Source organism: Carcharodon carcharias, chromosome 4, assembly GCF_017639515.1.
Source record: "Carcharodon carcharias isolate sCarCar2 chromosome 4, sCarCar2.pri, whole genome shotgun sequence".
NCBI lineage: Eukaryota > Metazoa > Chordata > Chondrichthyes > Lamniformes > Lamnidae > Carcharodon > Carcharodon carcharias.
Genome location: NC_054470.1, coordinates 170320968 through 170335427, shown reverse-complemented (window position 1 = coordinate 170335427; position 14460 = coordinate 170320968). Strand labels below are relative to the sequence as shown.

The 14460-nt window shown below is 45.2% G+C and overlaps 1 protein-coding gene across 1 annotated transcript in view; it reads left to right on the top strand.

The window, feature by feature from the left end:
* Positions 1 to 14460, top strand: part of LOC121277165 (solute carrier family 22 member 5-like) — a 107787-nt gene that overhangs the window by 28505 nt on the left and 64822 nt on the right. The window contains exon 2 of the mRNA XM_041186267.1: positions 6033 to 6136. Coding sequence (XP_041042201.1) covers positions 6033 to 6136 — 104 coding nt within the window. The remainder of the gene's footprint in view (positions 1 to 6032; positions 6137 to 14460) is intronic.

Sequence of the window (14460 nt, the reverse complement as noted above, 5' to 3'; positions counted from 1 at the left end):
CTACTAGTCCAGCCGTAAGGTGGGATTGGCTTTTCAACGGCTGCAGGGATAGGGCTTGCTTGGGGAAGGGGGAGAAATGGCTTCAAGCAAGGGAAGATGCTGCAGGGAGAGGATTGTACTGGGGAAGGGAGGGTATATCAGAGTGTGTGTGGGCGCACATGTTGATCTGTGCAAGTGGCCCCAAGGTGGTGCAGGCTGGGGAAGCAATCTCCAGAGGCAAGGTGGGGGGTGGGGTGTGGGCTGGAGTATTTTTGGCTTTTGTGACTGGAGCAGTCCCGGGCTGCAATCGTTGAGAAGTGTATGCGCTGCTGCAGTTTAAATATCCTAATTGCATCCTCAAATCATTCAAATGAACTTCTTTGCCATTTTTCTCAGGAAATGAAATGCCCAATTAACAATTAAAAATTGTTTTTATATTACACAGTTTACGGTAACATAGGTAAATGTATCTATTTGAAACGCCTTTTGTCTTTTAAGATGTCTCCACTAAATGTAACTTGAAGGCCCCAGCCTTTCCCAATAGCCTAGGGCATAGAATAAATGTGCTCGCCCAGAGTGGTGACACTGTGAGGTGAATTCAGGTTGTGCTCTTTGAGCAAGCAAACCTAGTTTTCCAGATGCATCAGTAATGTTCAGCCAGGCGTACTGATGAGATGTTTCTCTTGCACTTCTAACAGTTTCTGTTCAATTGTTTTACAAAATTATTTGGAGAGAAGCAGGTAAGCCAACCAGTTTGAAAGAGGCGAGTTTTAATAGGGATGAGTGGGTCAGATTAGGTGCGAGTGGTGGGCGGATGGGTTAAATGGCCAAAAGATGAAAACATGTTGAGGACCCAGCTCCTACCCACTGATATCCAGCTTTTATTCAGGTGGAACAAGGGGTGGGCAGTCAACCTGCCCCCAGGAGGCGGGTTGCCATTTTCAATATATTAAGGAGCCTCGGATTTAGCCTGCTTTGCTAGCCTTGGGAAACACAGTAGATATTGTGAGATCCTCAATAGCACTCCTTGAATGTGGACCAGGAGGAGCTGGAGCACTTCCTCCCACTTCTCTAAAGTCTCCCCACCATCGGAACGTCTTATACAATTATCCATATTCCCCCCTCAAGATCGTACCCCCTCCCCGGGGTCTGGGATCAGACTGCCCCATACCTGGGATCGTAACCCTGCACTCCACCCAAGGCCTGGGATCAGATCTCCCTGGGATTAGAGTCAAAACTTACCAACACACCTCCTCCCCGGTATCAGAGATCACCTGGTCGTGTGACCTCTTCCCCAGTGTTAAAACTCCACAACCTAAGGGGTAACCTGAATTTAGGGTATCTGCACATTATCTTGCTTCTGTTGTGCAGAAAAGTTAATCCTCTCGCCAGTCATGAGTCAAGTAATTGAGTATATTTTTTTTAATCAGAGAAGCTCAGTGGTTGTAATTTTTGATTTGTACTCTGTGAACAAAAAGTAAGTGCATTTCCATGATTGAGAGAGGGCGATGAGGTCAGGGAGAGTGAGAGAGAGAGACAGAATGAGAGAAAAAGGAGGGGTAGCAGAGAGTGTGCGTGTTAATGTTAATTCAATTCAAAAAATAGCACCAGTTGCATTTTGAAGAATTAATTATATCACATGTGTTGTGTTCCAAGTCAGGTGGCACAGCACAGAAATAGGCATGTGGCTGGTCAGCCTTGTAAGGAGTGAAGCTCTTGTCATCTGTACTTACGGAGAGTAAGTAGGAATAGGATCATTTAGAGGGTCAAGTGGAGGGGAGAATGCAAAAGTTGAATGGGTTGAAATTCAGCATGGTTTCATCAAGGGGAGGTCATGCCTGACAAATCTGTTAGAATTCTTTGAGGAGGTAACGAATAGGTTAGACAAAAAATTTAGCCAATGGATATTATCTACTTGGACTTCCAGAAGGCCTTTGACAAGGTGCCACACAAGAGGCTGCTCAGTAAGATAAGAGCCCATGGTGTTAGAGGCAAGGTACTAGCATGGATAGAAGATTGGCTGTCTGACAGGAGGCAGAGAGTGGGGATAAGGGGGTCCTTCTCAGGATGGCGGCCGGTGACTAGTGGAGTTCCGCAGGGTCAGTGTTGGGACCACAATTTTTCACTTTATACATTAATGAACTAGATGAAGGAACTGAGGGCATCCTGGCTAAGTTTGCAGATGATACAAAGATAGGTGGAGGGACAGGTAGTATTGAGGAGGCGGGGAGGCTGCAGAAGGATTTGGACAGGTTAGGAGAATGGGCAAAGAAGTGGCAGATGGAATACAACGTGGGGAAGTGTGAGGTCATGCACTTTGGTAGGAAGAATAGAGGCATAGACTATTTTCTAAATGGGGAGAGAATTCAGAAATCTGGAGTGCAAAGGGACTTGGGAGTCCTAGTTCAGGATTCTCTTAAGGTTAATTTGCAGGTTGAGTCGGTAGTTAGGAAGGCAAATGCAATGTTGGCATTTATTTCGAGTGGACTAGAATATAAAAGCAGGGATGTGTTGCTGAGGCTTTATAAGGCTCTGGTCAGACCACATTTAGAATATTGTGAGCAATTTTGGGCCCCGTACCTCAGGAAGGATGTTCTAGCCCTGGAGAGGGTCCAGAGGAGGTTCACAAGATCGATCCCAGGAATGAAAGGCTTAACATATGAGGAACGCTTGAGGACTCTGGGTCTATACTCAATGGAGTTTAGAAGGATGAGGGGGGATTTGATTGAAACTTAAAGAATACTGAAATACTGGTCTGGATAGAGTGGACATGGGGAAGATGTTTCCATTAGTAGGAGAGACTAGGACCCGAGGGCACAGACTCAGAGTAAAGGGAAGACCTTTTAGAACAGAGATGAGGAGAAACTTCTTTAGCCAGACAGTGGTGAATCTATGGAATTCATTGTCACAGAAGGCTGTGGAGGCCAGGTCATTGAGTGTATTTAAGACTGAGATAGATAGGTTCTTGATTGGTAAAGGGATCAAAGGTTACGGGGCGAAGGCGGGAGAATGGGGTTGAGAAACTTATTAGTCATGATTGAATGGCGGAGCCGAAGGCCTAATTTCTGCTCCTATGTCTTATGGTCTTATGGGTAACTTTGGGAAGACATAGGAGTAGTGCTGAGTATGAAAGTGTTAAGAAGAAGGAGGTAGTGAGGAGATCAGGGGGTTTAGGGGTTGAGTTGTTTAGGGCCACATTTTTCCAAGTAACCCCACAAGGAAAGGAAGAAGGGAAGGAAGTAAGTAAGGAAGGAAATAATGACAAAATAATCAGTTTGTGTGATGTTGATTTAGGGATCAGTATTGACGAGGACACTGGGATAACTCCCCTATACTTTTTCAAAATAGTGTCATGGGATTTTTTTTTTTATTCGTTCACAGGATGTGGGCATTGCTGGCTAGGCCAGCATTTATTGCCATCCCTAATTGCCCTTGCGATGGTGGTGGTGAACTGCCTTCTATCCACCCAAGGAGGCAGGTGCGGCCTTTGTTTAACATCTCATCCAAATGGTGGCACCTCCAATAATGCAGCACTCCCTCAGTACTACACTGGAGTGTCAGCATTGCTTTTAGTGCTCAAACCCTGGAGTGGACTTGAATCTAGAACCTTGAGACCCAGAGGTGATAGTACTGCCAACTGAGCACCAGCTGATATACATTGGAGCTTATACTTCACTCACTACCCCCAACCACCCAACATCTCTCACCCGAAAGAAAACAAAAAAATGACAGAGCGAGGAACTTCCAATTTCCTAGTTTACTTTGGAGTTTCCTTTAAAGCTAGCTTGAACAGATCTTTAAAACAAACTATCCGCCTTCCTGTAGCTACAGATTTAACTATAGCAGAATGTGTAACATGCTGTGACAACTTTGGCTCACTGAGTTTTCATTTTAACCCTGGGCAGCATTCCAGGTAATACTAGATCTGGGAGAGAATTCATCAGCAGGAGAAGGGATAAATCAGATTCTGGCACTAATATTCCGTGCACACATTTTTGGATTGATCCAAAATATTTTGCGCATCTGGCACAAACATGACAATCTGGCTTCACTCCGAAACCCTGTGGAAATGCTTCAGCCACAGTCTTGCTGAGAATTCACAAGCTATCCATGTTCCTGTGAAAGCATAAATGCTGGATTCCAGTCATTCTTAACAAGCTTTGTATGGCTTTGGTCTGTAATTTGTCCAGGCGTAAGAGATAGGATTTCTCTGTGGTCCCCCAAACCGAACAATGATACTCAATCACAAGATGGATAGAAGACTGACATTTGGTGTTTCCAACCATTGTGGCTTTTCTTTCCCCTGCAGTCTTAATGAGATATGAAGGTAGATCTTTAGGCTAGCAGGATATCTGGCACTGATACAGAATGGCTGAGTGAAGACTGGGAATTCAGAGGGGACCATATTTGTGGTTCCCTAGCAAAATTGCTCAGCAGGTAGCGTCTATCCAGGTTCATAGGCTTGAATTTTTTTGTGTATGTCTATTTTGTCAGGCTGCTAATGAGTTAAGGCTAGTAGATATCAAGTCGATATCCAATCTGACGCTAAAACTTTCAATCACAGATACCTGGTCCAAACTAAACTTATTATTTCCAAGATCTACTGGAACTTGAACACGTTTATTGTGTTGATAATCATCAGAGCCTGGTGAAACCTGCTGGGGTTGTCCCTGCTTTGGCTTAATTCAATTCTTATTAAACTTGATTCATCTCTGTAACCTGAGCTTTAATGCTATTTGCAAGTCATAGGGAGATATCAAGATATCACAGTGGGAATTTGTGCTCTATTTCAATGACAAAACAACAACAAAAGCTTGCATTTATATAGTGCCTATAACCGTAGAATAAATTGTCCTTTCGCAGAAGCATGATCAAAGAAAAGTTGACATGAAGCCAATGAAGGAAACATGAGAAGGGGGGGGTTAAAAACTTTGCCGGAAGAGCTGGGCTTTAAGGAGGGCCTTAAGAGTAGTGAAGCAGTGGAGTGAGGAGGTGGAAAGGGAAAGTATAGGACTGGCAGAGCTTATGGCCTGGGCAGCGGCAGGCAAGGCCAGACATTTATTTGGATGGATTCAAACTTGGAGTCATGGAAAAGATGGACACAGATTCAGGAGTTTACTTTGGAAAGGAAAGAAAGGTTTAAGATGGGGCTGTAGCTTTCAAGGACAGGGGGATTGATGGTGGATTTTTTTCAGAGGAGGTAATGATAGAATTTTGAAAGAGATAGGGAGAGTACCTAAGTAGAGAAAACCATTTACAATGTAATTAAGTATAGGGAGCAGGAAGGGAAGCTGAATGGGTCAGCAGTTTAGTGATTAACAACATTGTGGGCTGTCATCACTACAAGGACTACAGCAGTTCAAGGAGAAATGCCCATCATCACTGGCTCAGAGCAACTATAGGTGGGCTCTGAATGCAATGTTCCCAATATCCAGAGAGAGAGGAAAAGTGAAGAATTGCTTCCACTAGTCAATGAAACAGTGATAAAAGGTCTCAAATTTAAGATAATTACAAAAATATTTCAAGGGGCGGTGCAAAAAAATGTCATTAGTGGTCAGAATATGGAACTATTTGCCTCAAGCTGTCATTAAAGCAGAGACCATAACTTCTTAGCACCAAACAAGAAAGTGGGACTAGGGGAAAAATTTTCCCCCCATCGGCGGGGAAGTGCGGGAGCGGGCATGCCTCCAATTGCCGACTGGAAGATCCTGCCCTTGGTGATTCTTGGATTAAAAGAAAAATCAATAAAGTGCGATAAATGGTCATTTTGTGAGCCATATGTTCCAATAAAGAATTTCCACTTGGGTAAGATAGCAGAGGACTACTGGTTGCTAGAGAGTCACCTCCCACCATGCTGCAAGAATAGGAGATAAGATATAAGTTGGAGCAATTGTACATGCAGTTAAATAGAAACAAAGGTAACAAGTTCACCTTATAAGATTTACAAGAATTTTATAGCATATTTTAATGCTTTTTTTTTAAAGAAGTGATTCTTTTCCAAAGTAGAATTTTCATGTGAGTGATTTTAATTATTTATTCTGCCTTTCTTGCAGTGGGACCTAGTTTGTGAGAACAATTGGAAAGGTCCCTTTACCATGTCAGTGATTTTTCTGGGGATGACAAGTGGCGCGTTCATCTCCGGACACATTTCAGACAGGTACAGCTATAATCCTTGTATTCAGTTTAAAGAGAAGACATTCCAACTACAGGTCAATGTAATGAGAGTCCAGCCTGTGGGAATGTAGATGCAGCTGGCTGTTTGTTCCTGTTAACATAAGGAATGTCCTGTAGATAGGAATTCTTGGCCTATTAAACTTTTGCTGCTAAAATAAAAGGGTAACTTGCGTTAAGTACGGCATCTGAGGCTTCTGAAAACAGACTAGCACCAGCCTGGTTTCTAGTCACAGTTCAAAGCACGCACATTTCCCTAGAGTGCGCTATTCCCTAGCTTAAACTGTTCAGAATAATCAGTTTTGTTTAAGCCCTGTGTATTTTCTTCCATTTATGCCGTGGGAGGGAAAGTTTCCATGGGCAGCAATGGCCCAGACATGGGATATGGAACAGCAGACCTGCCTCTCCTAGTCTCCCAAAGATAAGTTTAAAACTTAGCTTTTAGAGCCCCTTAATCTTCCCTGGCAGCTTGTTTTCCTGAACCCCAATTAAAAACCCCAATCAACATATATTAATGAGGCTCCCATCAAGGGTGGGCAGGTGACTCAGCCATCTAAATGAAGGGCCCGATCAATGCAGTGGTGGGCAGGAATGGAGGAGAAATAGGATAGTAAGTTTTCAAAGGCAATCTTAATGGTATGACTACCCGATTTGTGCCAGAAAAGGTGAGTTAAAATCACTCCCATTCTCTCCCCCCTCCAATCCTTTCAGTTTGTGCTGGCACCTCTTTACTCTTTGACCGTAATTCAGCCTGGAACTTGTTTCTTTTCTCAAAATCGGTTTGGCATTTTTCTTCAAACCCTCTTCTCCTTGAGGTCAGTATTTTTCTTCTGATCCAACCTACCTTCTTCCCCTCAGTGCAAGCTGCTGTTATTTATCCTCCACCTCCAATTCAAGCTGACTTTCCTTTCCTTCCTAAGACGTCTCTCAGTTCAATATATGCCCAGTGTGCAAGGACTACCCCCTCAAGCTCAATCTGGCATTTCTTCCTCTTAAAGTAAGGTGGCACATTTCACCCACCCAATGCACTCAGTTCAGGGTGACCTACCTTATCTCCCAGTTTACGCAGCAGATTCCCTACTGCCCTTAATGTTGGCACCCTCCTTCCTCCATCATTCCAAAGTCATTCTCAGGCTCTTCTCCTGCCTACTAACTTCTTCCCTTCTCCCTATTCCCCTCACTTTCTCCTTCCCTCTCAAGTTTATTGTCATCCATTTCTCTGTCCCTATTCCTTTCACTGTCAAACATTTCTCCCATTTCCTGCTTCTTTCATTGCCCTCTCCTGTCATGCTTCTTTTACCTGAGTGCTGCCACGAATGGAGCAGGGGTTTGGGGGGGTGGGGGGTGGGTGTGGGGGCGGTGGCGGTCGTGGCTGGTGGTTGTGGCTGGTGGTTGTGGGGAGGAGGAGGAGGAGGAGGAGGAGGAGGGAGGCTGTCTCCAGCCACTGCACCATATAGGAGGGAATTCACGTTGTCATGAAAATTTCCAACTGTTCTTTAACTTGTTCTCAAGATGTTGATGATGTTGGAAGGCTTGGATTTATTGTTCAGTGTCCAATTGCCTGAGAAAGTAGCGAACGTGCCTTCTTATGTGATAATTGTTCGATAACTGAATAGTTTACTAGGCCACTTAGAGGGCAGGAGGGAGCCAATCATGGGTTTGCGGCCATTCATGATGCGATAATCGGCAGTTTTCCCAGTTATTGCTTTTTTCTGGTGTTAGCCTCAAAGTCACGAGATGTATTGAATCCAATTTCATTGCTTGCCAAGGTGGACTTTGAGCTCACATCACATGGACAGCTAGTTCACTACCTGCCTACAGCATGCTGCAGAGATTACGGCTTATAGAAACAGGAGGCTGGATTTAATGTTGGTGACTTGGGTCTCGCCCACCGATTGGAGGACTGGTGGGAACCCTGCGTCACTTCCCTGACCAAATTAAATGTCCGTTAGGCACTTAATTGTCCAGCGTCGGGCCTTCTCAGGAATCGGGACCTCAGGACTGGAAATTCCACTTGCCAGGAGATCCTGGCCAATCAGAGGTCGGCAGCTCTCCATTGCCGGCAGCACCATCGGGAGCAGTAGTTGTCAGTAATGCTCCAAGGACTTCACCAGGGATCATCGTCGGGTCCCTAGAGAGAGATAAGTAAGGGATGGATGGGAATCAGAGGCAAGGGCTGTGGGGGCTTTCAATGCACCCCACGCTCTTCCCAATGACAGGTCTCTGGATTGGACACTGAGTGTCTGACGATGAGGGATCCTCCGGTAGGCTGCTGTTAGTGTTTCCTGGGTGGCCTTCAGGAGGCACAGGAAAGCTGTGTGACTTCTATTTAATCCCTGAGGCACTGCTAAGTTATGGTGGGCTCAGGGATAATTGCTGTCAATTGGCTCATCAATGAACCTAATTGACATCCCACCACGAGTGAGCGAGTTTCTTGTATCGGCTCTGACTTAATCACGGGGGGCTTTCCATCTGCTGGCGGACTGACGTGCAGCCTCTCCTGTGATTAAATGGGCAATGCCACCATGCTTCTTGCCCTCACGGGCCGGATTAAATACTCCCAGGGTTCCAGTTAAAATTGTGCTGAGGGGACTGGAGTTTAGTTAGCAAGCACAGACTCACTGACTGGGCCCCCAAGCTTGAAATGAGAAGGGTTATCTCGTATCATGAGGTCAAAATGGTACTGGGATAAAGAAAGAACTTGCTTTTATATATTACTTTTCCCAATGCTGAGATGTCGCAAAGTTCTTTGCATCCAAATAAGTAATTTTGATGTGTAGTTGATATAATGTAGAGAAATGCAGCAGCCAATTTGCACACAGTGAGGTCACACAAATAGAAGTGAGATAATGTCCAAGTATTCTGTTTTAATGCTATTGATTGAGAGACAAATGTTGGACTGGCCAATTCCTCTGCTGTTCTTTGAACAGTTCCTTGGAATCTCTTATGTCCACTAAAGAGGGTAGATGGGGGTTTTGGTTTTACCTACTTGCCTGAACAAATGGCCCCTGCAGCAATGTGGCTGTCCTTCAACAATGTGCTGAATGGTGAGTGTAGATCTTTTGCTCAAGCTCCCAGAATTAGAGGTTGAACCCACAACCATCTGACATAGAGGCAAGGATGAACCATGGCTAAAAGGATATAAAATAGGAATATATATTGATATTTCTTTGTATCAGAGCAGGGAAACCCAAGAAGCAGTGGAAGCTATAATTAAGGATATAGTGACTGAAAACCTTGAAAACTTTCAGCTGGTGAGAAAGAGCAGCATGGATTTGTAAAGGTTAGATCACGGCTGCGAATCAGATTGAAATTTTTCAGAGGTGACTAAAATAATGCACAGGGAAATGTTTATGACTATTATTTATATGGACTTCCAGAAGACACTGGATAAAGTTCCACATAAGAGACCATTAGCTAAGGTTGAAGCTCATGGAGTTGAAGGCAAATTATTGAAATTATCTGAGCAGCAGACAACAGAGAACAAGCATAGTGGGTAGGATCTCTAATTGGCAGAATGTTACTAGTGATGTCCTGGAAGAATCTGTGTCAGGGCCTCAGTGAATCACTTTACATATGAATGACTTAGGTGATGAGCTAGAGAGCCACAAAGACAGGTTTGCTGATAACGCCAATGTGGAAGGCATTGCAAGCGATGTAGATGGATACAGAATTACAAAACTGTGGCAAATTGATTTCAATGATCAAGACCAAGACTGGGAATGACCAAAACCAATGACCCTGGACTGGGAACTCAATATTCAAGGATATTTGATGTTCTGGAATAATAGGCAAAAAGGGAAAGCAGGTGGGGTAACTTTGTTAATAAAAGAAGATATCAATGTGGTGGTGAGTAGTGATATAGATGCAATAGATCATGATGTGGAATCAATTTGGGTGTAAATAAGAAATAGCAACAGGAAGAGGTCATGGGTGGAAGTCATTTATAAGCCCCCGAAATGTTGCCTCACTGTAGGACAAAGTATAAATTGGGAAATAATGGAGGCATGTAGGAAGAGCACTAGAATTGTCATGGGTGATTTTAATCTGCATATTGACTGCACAAATCAGATTGGCAGGGGTAACATGGAAGACAAATTTGTTGAGTGCATCAAGGATTGTTTCTTAGAGCAATATGTTGCAGAACCTATCCAGGAACAGGCTATTTTAGATCTTGTAATGTGTAATGAGGTAGGATTAATAAGAGATATCGTAGTTAAGGATCCTCCAGGGGGTAGTGATCAAAACATGGGAGAATTTCAAATTCAGTTTGAGGGCGAGCAACTCGGATCTCAAAGCAGTATCCTCAACTTAAATTAGGGCAATTACAGAGCTATGAAGAAAGAGTTGTCGAAAGTGGGCTGGGAAAATAGACTAAGGGGAAGATCAATGGATGAGCAGTGGTAGACATTTAAGCAGATATTTCATAACGCTCAGCAAAAATTTATTCCAGTCAAAAAGAAGGACTCGCTGAGAAGGATGAACTTGTGCTTAACAAGGGCAGTCAAGGAGATTATCCAGTCAAAAACTAAGACATACAAAGCTGCAAAAACTAATGGTAGGCCAGAGGATTGGGATTTTTTAGGAACCAGCAATGGATGACTAAAAAGCTAATAAAGAAGGAGAAAATAGATTATGAAAGTAAATTGGCAAGAAATATAAAAACAACCAGCAAGAGCTTCTACGGGTATATAAAAGGAAGAGAGTAGCTAAAGTGAGCATGGGACCCTTGGAGGATGCAACTGGAGAATTGATAACAGGGAACAGGGAAATGGCAGATAATTTAAACCAGTATTTTGCATCGGCCTTCATGGTGGAGAACACTATAAACATCCCAAAGATATCAGATAAGCAAGGAACTAATGGGAGGAAAGATCTTGTTACAGTCTATCACGAGACTATCAAACAAAGTGTTTGACAAACTAATGGGACTAAAGGCAGACAAGTCGCCAGGACCTGATGGCCTGCATCCAAGAGTTTTAAAGGAAGTGGCTGCAGAGATAGTGGAGGCATTGGTCGAAGTATTCCAGAACCCACTGAATTCCGGGAGGGTCTCAGTGGATTGGAAAACTTCCAAAGTGACGCCCCTGTTCAAGAAAGGAGGGAGGCAAAAAGCAGGAAACCATAGGCTAGTCAGCCTAATGTCTGTCATTGGGAAAATGCTAGAGTCCATTATTAAGGAAGAAATAGCAGGATATTTAGAAAAGCTTAACACAATCAAACAGGGTCAACATGGTTTTGTGAAAGGGAAATCATGTTTGACAAATTTGCTAAAGTTCTTTGAGGATATAACAAGCAGAGTTGATAAAGGGGAACCAGCAGATGTAGTGTATTTGGATTTCCAGAAGGCATTCAATAAGATGCTACATAAAAGGCTATTGCATAAGATAGGAGCCCACGGTATTGGGGGTAATGTATTAGCATGGATTGAGGATCGGTTAGCACACAGAAGACAGAGAGTCAGGATTAATGGGTCTTTCTCAGGCTGGAAAGTCATAACCAGTGGAGTGCCACAAGGATCAGTCCTAGGGCCTCAATTATTTAATATCACTATTAATGACTTAGAGAAGGGGGCAGAGTGTAATGTATCCAGATTTGCTGACGATACAAAAATAGATAGGAGGGCATGTTTTGATGAATACATAAGGAATTTGCAAGAGGATATAGATAGGTTCAGTGAGTGGGCAAAAACTTGGCAGATGGAGTTTAATGTAGGAAAGTGTGAGATTATGCACTTTGGTAGGAAGAATCATAAAGCAGACTATTATTTAAATAGAGAGAGACTCCAAAAAAGTGCAGCACAGTGTTAATCTGGGTGTTCTTGTGCATGAAACACAAAAAGTGAGCATGCACGTGCAGCAAGTGATTCAGAAGGCAAATGGAATTTTGGCCTGCTTTGCTAGAGGCTTGGGGCTGAATTTTGCGCTTGACGGGCGGGCAGGCCCGACCGACTTTGTGGCGGGCGGGCAGCTGATCGCCGCCGCCAAAACGGGCTGCGCCGCCATTTTGCATGGGCAGGCCAATTAAGGCCCGCCCAGCGGGGTTGCGACTCCCATGTATATCGGGAAAATTAAATCGGCAGCAGGCGTGTTCAGACCACCAGTTCCAATGGGGAACCAGCAGTCTGTATAAAGAGCAGCCAGGCAGCCTCCTTTAGGCTGTTCACCATGGCTAGTCATAGGGCAGGACAAGATTTGAGGACAAAGGAGGAGGAGGAGGGCAGGCCAGCGGAGGGGGCCACTGTGCCCCTCGGTTCTCAGATGCCTGCCTTGCTGTCCTCCTCAAAGAGCTGTCCAACTATTGGGTGTCTTGTTTCCGGAGGGTGGGAGGAGGATGGCCCCTCATGTCACCAGGCAGGCATGGCAGGAGGTGGCGGAGGCTGTGAGCTCCTATGATGCTGTGCGGCGCACAGGAACACAGTGCCGCAAGCGCTTCAATGGTTTGTTGCGTTCTGGAAGGGTGAGTACCATGTCAGCCTTGGCCATTTGACCCAGCAGGTAGCCTTGGCCTTTGAGGCACCACCTGCCCATGTCTTAGTGTTGTTACTGCATTTGACATTTGGCGCACGCTGGGTGGGCAAACAGATAGTGACCATGCTTACATCAGGCTTAGTGGTTTACGAGAAGATGGCTTCTCCCTGCAGCAAATATTGGTGTTTGTCGCATTTGAGTAGTCTGGGGGCAACCTGCAGGGGAGGCAGCTAGACACATACTTAGAACTCCAACACATGTCTTATTGATGGTGATGAAATGGTAGAAGGGGACCCTCAAGGTGTTGTGGCCAAGAGCCATCTGCTGGCCTCGGCGCCGCACCTAGTTGCACCTCCTTGCCATGGGCGCTAAGACCCGTGTGTTATTCAAAGTGATGGACGCCGAATGTGTCCAAGGTGGCCATTGGGGGAGGGGGTTGGGACCAGCCATACTATCTTCTGGGGACTGATCACCAGTAGTGTGAACAGGACCCCCTGGAGGTGTCAGATGGGCCACTGTGGTTGGGGTGAGGTGTGCATGTGCAGAGTATACGAGCGATCAGCCCCAATAAATGCTCTTCTCTGTTCTGCAAGTAAAAACAGAGCACAATAGCCGGGAGCGATTGGGGACTGGTGGTGGGCACGCTATGCTGCAGCATGTAACCACATATGAGGAGCAGGCCATGGAGCTGGGGAGGAGGTGGGCGGCCAGGTCGGCAGGTGTTGGTGAGGCTGGGGTGCAGCGGCCAGGTATTTGAGGGCCACAGTCCCATCCACTCTGTCTGCCCACCATCCAAAGCACTGATGGTTGCTGCAATCGTTAATGCAGCAACACTGCTCATTCACAGACTGAGACAGTCAGACATTTGGGCCATACACAAAGCTCCCTTGGCCCCTTGAGGATGCACGTCTCCAGCACCTTCCAAAGTCGCCTTATCCCATTTGTGACCACTATCCCCATGGCTTAACATGCCATGGCATCGCTGCTGCACATCCAAAGATGTTTTGCATCTTAGGAGGGTTTGTACCTCCACCACCCTTTCAGCCAGTGCACCCCACGTTACTCTGTCCAAAAGGTCCTCAGCACCTCACCTGTCAACCTCCTGGCACTCAACTTAAATAAATGCCACTACGTTAGTCATCCCTGTGCCAAGGGGAAATGATGCCTTCTGTCCACCTGGTCTATGCCCCTCATAACAGTATGAAGGTCAATAATGTGACCTGTCAATCTCCTGTGCTCCATGACAAATGTCGCAAGTGTTTGCAATGTTTCCTCATCACTCCAACTCTCCAGGCCAGCATGCATCCAGGTCAGGAACCTCTGCATTCTCCCCACTCCAATGCCATCCCTCCCATGAAGCGCAGGTCACAACTGAACGCAGAAGTGTAGATGTGGCCTCGACAGCGTTTTCTGCACTTGTAACGTGACCTCCCTTTTCCTACATTCTATTCCTTGGATAATAAAGATAAGTCTGGCTTTGACCTTGTTAAATGCTTTATGTTCCTGTTCTGCTACCTTAACGGGTCTGCCCAGCAAGGTCCCTGTCATCATCGTAACTTCCCACGGTCCTACCATTACTCATGTATTCCCATACCTTGATTGTCTTGCCCAAATGCTTAACCGAACCCTTTACGCATAACATTCCATGTGGCATTCCTTAGGCCATCTGACCAGCCTGTCTGTATGCGTGTGTAATGTTTGGGCCTCCTCTTGACTATTTACCACCCCACCAATGTTCGTCTCCTTAAGTTCTTGAAGGGTGAGCGACTTATGAGGCTGGGGGGGAAAGGGTTGAAAGGTATTACTGACTGAACACTAACTGATGCACTGTCCTTGTTGG